Genomic DNA, 8638 nt, shown 5'->3' on the forward strand with positions numbered 1-8638 from the left:
AACACACACGCACACACACACACAGACGCACAAACCACAACGAACATGTTTCCAAAATACCATTGGTGTTAAAAGTCCATCATCATCATCATCTGTGGTTGTTGTGGTTACTGTATTTGTAGAACACATGTTGATTATGATTATGTGGTAACTGTATTCTTTTAACTTGGACCCATTTGGATGTATATACTCCTTTCTGACCATATTGTACCTCTGTGATTAAATATGATTGACTATGAGCAAAAGTGAATTGAATCGTTTCCACACCCACCTTGCGTCTTGTGAGTAATGGTCATGTGAGGTGAAATGTGTATATTCTGGGATGTGAGTGCTCAGTCTGTTTGACCTGACGAAGATCCGTTTCAGATCGAAAAGTTGTCAATAAAGTGGTGAATTGGGAGCATAAACAGTCCTTCCTGTTCTTTCCTGTATTCATGTCACATCATAGAGGATTCGAGGAACGCCCCACGTTCTCTCAAACAAGTAAACAGCTGTTACAGGATTACATGTTACTGTGTGGAGCTAGCTGTTTGCGGTTGTCCATTGTGAAGTATGTGGGTTTCAGTAAAGCTATATAAATACTGTGCTTTACTTCCTGTCCTCTAGCCCTTCTACTGAGCTGCAGTAGTGAGGCCAAACCAAATGGACCCAAGAACAAGAAGCCAAAACAAGGTAATGGTGGTTTACAACCTTTTCACACTATCGTTTTGGACTAAACTGGATCAGATGTGTGTCCTGTCCAGTACAATTACAGCTTGGTTTGGTTCAGTAGAGGATCAGTAAACCATTTCCTGACTCCTGACCCCTGACCCCTCCCCTCCTCTATACTGATTATCCCTACCATGTCCTGACCCCTCCCCTCCTCTATACTGATTCTCCCTACCATGTCCTGACCCCTCCCCTCCTCTCCTCTATACTGATTCTCCCTACCATGTCCTGACCCCTCCCCTCCTCTATACTGATTCTCCCTACCACGTCCTGACCCCTCCCCTCCTCTATACTGATTCTCCCTACCATGTCCTGACCCCTTCCCTCCCCTGCTCTCCAGTGGTTCCAGCCATAGAGTGTGACGTCCGGGCGGGGAAGATCAACCTCCCAGAATTCATAGCTAAATGCCCGACTGACTGTAAACAGACGAAAAGTCAGGTTTATGGGACAGGAGTCTTCGCTTCAATCTCCAGCATATGTAATGCTGCAATCCACAGGTCAGTACAGGTTCACTACTACACCATACACAGGTCAGTACAGGTTCACTGCTACACCATACACAGGTCAGTACAGGTTCACTGCTACACCATACACAGGTCAGTACAGGTTCACTACTACACCATACACAGGTTCACTACTACACCATACACAGGTCAGTACAGGTTCACTACTACACCATACACAGGTTCACTACTACACCATACACAGGTCAGTACAGGTTCACTACTACACCATACACAGGTCAGTACAGGTTCACTACTACACCATACACAGGTTCACTACTACACCATCCACAGGTCAGTACAGGTTCACTACTACACCATACACAGGTCAGTACAGGTTCACTACTACACCATACACAGGTTCACTGCTACACCATACACAGGTTAGTACAGGTTCACTACAACACCATACACAGGTCAGTACAGGTTCACTACTACACCATACACAGGTTCACTACTACACCATACACAGGTCAGTACAGGTTCACTACTACACCATACACGGGTTCACTACTACACCATACACAGGACAGTACAGGTTCACTACTACACCATACACAGGTCAGTACAGGTTCACTACTACACCATACACAGGTCAGTACAGGTTCACTACAACACCATACACAGGTCAGTACAGGTTCACTACTACACCATACACAGGTTCACTACTACACCATACACAGGTCAGTACAGGTTCACTACTACACCATACACAGGTCAGTACAGGTTCACTACTACACCATACACAGGTCAGTACAGGTTCACTACAACACCATACACAGGTCAGTACAGGTTCACTACTACACCATACACAGGTTCACTACTACACCATACACAGGTCAGTACAGGTTCACTACTACACCATACACAGGTTCACTACTACACCATACACAGGTCAGTACAGGTTCACTACTACACCATACACAGGTCAGTACAGGTTCACTACTACACCATACACAGGTTCACAACTACACCATACACAGGTTCACTACTACACCATACACAGGTTCACTACTACACCATACACAGGTCAGTACAGGTTCACTACAACACCATACACAGGTCAGTACAGGTTCACTACTACACCATACACAGGTTAGTACAGGTTCACTACTACACCATACACAGGTTCACTACTACACCATACACAGGTCAGTACAGGTTCACTACTACACCATACACAGGTTCACTACTACACCATACACAGGTCAGTACAGGTTCACTACTACACCATCCACAGGTCAGTACAGGTTCACTACTACACCATACACAGGTCAGTACAGGTTCACTACTACACCATACACAGGTTAGTACAGGTTCACTACTACACCATACACAGGTCAGTACAGGTTCACTACTACACCATACACAGGTCAGTACAGGTTCACTACTACACCATACACAGGTCAGTACAGGTTCACTACTACACCATACACAGGTCAGTACAGGTTCACTACTACACCATACACAGGTTAGTACAGGTTCACTACTACACCATACACAGGTTCACTACTACACCATACACAGGTCAGTACAGGTTCACTACTACACCATACACAGGTCAGTACAGGTTCACTACTACACCATACACAGGTTCACTACTACACCATACACAGGTCAGTACAGGTTCACTACTACACCATACACAGGTCAGTACAGGTTCACTACTACACCATACACAGGTTCACTACTACACCATACACAGGTCAGTACAGGTTCACTACTACACCATACACAGGTCAGTACAGGTTCACTACAACACCATACACAGGTCAGTACAGGTTCACTACTACACCATACACAGGTCAGTACAGGTTCACTACTACACCATACACAGGTTCACTACTACACCATACACAGGTCAGTACAGGTTCACTACTACACCATACACAGGTCAGTACAGGTTCACTACTACACCATACACAGGTTCACTACTACACCATACACAGGTCAGTACAGGTTCACTACTACACCATACACAGGTCAGTACAGGTTTACTACTACACCATACACAGGTCAGTACAGGTTCACTACTACACCATACACAGGTCAGTACAGGTTCACTACTACACCATACACAGGTTCACTACTACACCATCCACAGGTCAGTACAGGTTCACTACTACACCATACACAGGTCAGTACAGGTTCACTACTACACCATACACAGGTCAGTACAGGTTAACTACTACACCATACACAGGTCAGTACAGGTTCACTACTACACCATACACAGGTTAGTACAGGTTCACTACAACACCATACACAGGTCATTACAGGTTCACTACTACACCATACACAGGTCAGTACAGGTTCACTACTACACCATACACAGGTTCACTACTACACCATACACAGGTCAGTACAGGTTCACTACTACACCATACACAGGTTCACTACTACACCATACACAGGTCAGTACAGGTTCACTACTACACCATCCACATGTCAGTACAGGTTCACTACTACACCATACACAGGTCAGTACAGGTTCACTACTACACCATACACAGGTCAGTACAGGTTCACTACTACACCATACACAGGTTCACTACTACACCATACACAGGTCAGTACAGGTTCACTACTACACCATACACAGGTCAGTACAGGTTCACTACTACACCATACACAGGTCAGTACAGGTTCAGTACTACACCAAACACAGGTTCACTACTACACCATACACAGGTCAGTACAGGTTCACTACTACACCATACACAGGTCAGTACAGGTTCCCTGCTACACCATACACAGGTCAGTACAGGTTCACTACAACACCATACACAGGTCAGTACAGGTTCACTACAACACCATACACAGGTCAGTACAGGTTCACTACTACACCATACACAGGTTAGTACAGGTTCACTACTACACCATACACAGGTCAGTACAGGTTCACTACTACACCATACACAGGTTAGTACAGGTTCACTACTACACCATACACAGGTCAGTACAGGTTCACTACAACACCATACACAGGTTAGTACAGGTTCACTACAACACCATACACAGGTCAGTACAGGTTCACTACTACACCATACACAGGTCAGTACAGGTTCACTACTACACCATACACAGGTCAGTACAGGTTCACTACTACACCATACACAGGTTCACTACTACACCATACACAGGTCAGTACAGGTTCACTACTACACCATACACAGGTCAGTACAGGTTCACTACTACACCATACACAGGTCAGTACAGGTTCACTACTACACCATACACAGGTCAGTACAGGTTCACTACTACACCATACACAGGTCAGTACAGGTTCACTACTACACCATACACAGGTTAGTACAGGTTCACTACTACACCATACACAGGTCAGTACAGGTTCACTACTACACCATACACAGGTCAGTACAGGTTCACTACTACACCATACACAGGTCAGTACAGGTTCACTACTACACCATACACAGGTCAGTACAGGTTCACTACTACACCATACACAGGTCAGTACAGGTTCACTACTACACCATACACAGGTCAGTACAGGTTCACTACTACACCATACACAGGTTCACTACTACACCATACACAGGTCAGTACAGGTTCACTACTACACCATACACAGGTTCACTACTACACCATACACAGGTTCACTACTACACCATACACAGGTTAGTACAGGTTCACTACAACACCATACACAGGTCAGTACAGGTTCACTACAACACCATACACAGGTCAGTACAGGTTCACTACTACACCATACACAGGTCAGTACAGGTTCACTACTACACCATACACAGGTTCACTACTACACCATACACAGGTCAGTACAGGTTCACTACTACACCATACACAGGTTCACTACTACACCATACACAGGTCAGTACAGGTTCACTACTACACCATACACAGGTCAGTACAGGTTCACTACTACACCATACACAGGTTCACTACTACACCATACACAGGTCAGTACAGGTTCACTACTACACCATACACAGGTCAGTACAGGTTCACTACTACACCATACACAGGTCAGTACAGGTTAACTACTACACCATACACAGGTCAGTACAGGTTCACTACTACACCATACACAGGTCAGTACAGGTTCACTACTACACCATACACAGGTTAGTACAGGTTCACTACTACACCATACACAGGTTAGTACAGGTTCACTACTACACCATACACAGGTCAGTACAGGTTCACTACTACACCATACACAGGTCAGTAAAAGGTTAACTACTACACCATACACAGGTTAGTACAGGTTCACTACTACACCATACACAGATCAGTACAGGTTCACTACTACACCATACACAGGTCAGTACAGGTTCACTACTACACCATACACAGGTTAGTACAGGTTCACTACTACACCATACACAGGTTCACTACTACACCATACACAGGTCAGTACAGGTTCACTACTACACCATACACAGGTCAGTACAGGTTCACTACTACACCATACACAGGTCAGTACAGGTTCACTACTACACCATACACAGGTCAGTACAGGTTCAATACTACACCATACACAGGTTAGTACAGGTTCACTACTACACCATACACAGGTCAGTACAGGTTCACTACTACACCATACACAGGTCAGTACAGGTTCACTACTACACCATACACAGGTCAGTACAGGTTCAATACTACACCATACACAGGTTAGTACAGGTTCACTACTACACCATACACAGGTCAGTACAGGTTCACTACTACACCATACACAGGTCAGTACAGGTTCACTACTACACCATACACAGGTCAGTACAGGTTCACTACTACACCATACACAGGTCAGTACAGGTTCACTACTACACCATACACAGGTCAGTACAGGTTCACTACTACACCATACACAGGTCAGTACAGGTTCACTACTACACCATACACAGGTTCACTACTACACCATACACAGGTCAGTACAGGTTCACTACTACACCATACACAGGTCAGTACAGGTTCACTACTACACCATACACAGGTCAGTACAGGTTCACTACTACACCATACACAGGTCAGTACAGGTTCACTACTACACCATACACAGGTCAGTACAGGTTCACTACTACACCATACACAGGTCAGTACAGGTTCACTACTACACCATACACAGGTTCACAACTACACCATACACAGGTCAGTACAGGTTCACTACTACACCATACACAGGTCAGTACAGGTTCACTACTACACCATACACAGGTCAGTACAGGTTCACTACTACACCATACACAGGTCAGTACAGGTTCACTACTACACCATACACAGGTCAGTACAGGTTCACTACTACACCATACACAGGTCAGTACAGGTTCACTACTACACCATACACAGGTCAGTACAGGTTCACTACTACACCATACACAGGTCAGTACAGGTTCACTACTACACCATACACAGGTTAGTACGGTTTCACTAAAACATTCAAACAGAGAGTACAGGACATGTTAAGTACTGTAATATTATTGCACTAGACTTCATCCAATTTAAGTTTGTTGGGGGTTTTTAGAAGCCATGGTTTATAGGAAATATACAGTTCCTGTCAAACGTTTGGACACACCTACTCATCCAAGGGTTTGTCTTTATTTCTACTATTTTCTACATTGTAGAATAATAGTGAAGACATCAAGACTATGAAATAACACATATGGAATCATTTAGTAACCAAAAAAGTGTTAAACACTCCATCACTCTCCTTCTTGGTCAAATAGCCATTACACAGCCTGGAGGTGTGTTTTGGGTAATTGTCCTGTTGAAAAACAAATGATAGTCCCACTAAGTGCAAACCAGATGGGATGGTGTATCGTTGCAGAATGCTGTGGTAGCCATGCTGGTTGTCACCAGCAAAGCACCCCCACACCATCACACCTCCTCCTCCATGCTTCACGGTGGGAACCACACATGCGGAGATCATCCGTTCACCTACTATGCGTCTCACAAAGACACGGCGGTTGGAACCAAAAATCTCACATTTGGACTCATCAGACCAAAGGACATATTTCCACCAGTCTAATGTCCATTGCTCATGTTTCTTGGCCCAAGCAAATCTCTTCTTATTATTGGTGTCCTTTAGTAGTGGTTTCTTTGCAGAAATTCGACCATGAAGGCCTGATTCATACAGTCTCCTCTGAACAGTTGATGTTGAGATGTGTCTGTTACTTGAACTCTGTGAAGCATTTATTTGGGCTGCAATCTGAGGTGCAGTTAACTCTAATGAACTTATCCTCTGCAGCAGAGGTAACTCTGGGTCTTCCTTTCCTGTGGCAGTCCTCATGAGATCCAGTTTCATCATAGCGCTTGATGGTTTTTGCGACTGCACTTGAAGAAACTTTCAAAGTTCTTGAAATTTTCCGGATTGACTGACCTTCATGTCTTAAAGTGGTCCTCTGTAGCTCAATTGGTAGAGCATGGCGCTTGTAACGCCAGGGTAGTGAGTTCGATCCCCGGGACCACCCATACATAAAAATGTATGCACACATGACTGTAAGTCGCTTTGGATAAAAGTAAATGGTATATTATTTATTATTTATTAAAGTAATGATGGACTGTCGTTTCTCTTTGCTTATTTGAGCTGTTCTTGACATAATATGGACTTGGTATTTTACCAAATAGGGCTATCTTCTGTATACCACCCTTACCTTGTCACAACACAACTGACAGGCTCAAATGCATTAAGAAGGAAAGAAATTCCACAAATTAACTTTTAACAAGGCACACCTGTTAATTGAAATGCATTCCAGGTGACTACCTCATGAAGCTGGTTGAGAGAATGCCAAGAGTGTGCAAAGCTGTCATCAAGGCAAAGGGAGGCTACTTTAGATTTGAAGAACTTGCTCCACTACTTGCTATTTGAAGAAAACTTTTTCTACTTTGAAGAATCTCAAATAAACTCAGCAAAAAAAGAAAGGTCCCATTTTTCAGGACTCTGTCTTTCAAAGATAAGTCGTAAAAATCCAAATAACTTCACAGATCTTCATTGTAAAGGGTTTAAACACTGTTTCCCATGCTTGATCAATGAACCATAAACAATGAATGAACATGCACCTGTGGAACGATCGTTAAGACACTAACAGCTTACAGACGGTATGCAATAAAGGTCACAGTTATGAAAACTTAGGACACTAAAGAGGCCTTTCTACCGACTCTGAAAAACACAAAAATAAATATGCCCAGGGTCCCTGCTCATCTGCGTGAACGTGCCTTAGGCATGCTGCAAGGAGGCATGAGGACTGCAGATGTGGCCAGGGCAATAAATTGCAATGTCCGTACTGTGAGACGCCTAAGACAGCGCAACAGGGAGACAGGACGGACAGCTGTTCGTCCTCGCAGTGGCAGACCACGTGTAACAACACCTGCACAGGATCGGTACATCCGAACATCACACCTTCGGGACAGGTACAGGATGGCAACAACAACTGCCCGAGTTACAC

At 44.2% G+C, this 8638-nt stretch overlaps 1 protein-coding gene across 1 annotated transcript in view; it reads left to right on the forward strand.

Moving 5' to 3' along the window:
* Positions 1-434: 434 nt before the first annotated feature.
* Positions 435-8638, forward strand: part of LOC311134441 (vitrin-like) — a gene marked incomplete at its 5' end in the record, with an annotated part of 54497 nt that continues 46293 nt past the window's right edge. The window contains 3 exons of the mRNA XM_084168123.1: positions 435-483; positions 607-672; positions 1049-1205. Of these exons, the coding sequence (XP_084024249.1) occupies positions 435-483; positions 607-672; positions 1049-1205 (272 nt within the window). The remainder of the gene's footprint in view (positions 484-606; positions 673-1048; positions 1206-8638) is intronic.

Source organism: Coregonus lavaretus, assembly GCF_964263955.1.
Source record: "Coregonus lavaretus genome assembly, chromosome: 1".
In the NCBI taxonomy this organism is placed as follows: Eukaryota; Metazoa; Chordata; class Actinopteri; order Salmoniformes; family Salmonidae; genus Coregonus; species Coregonus lavaretus.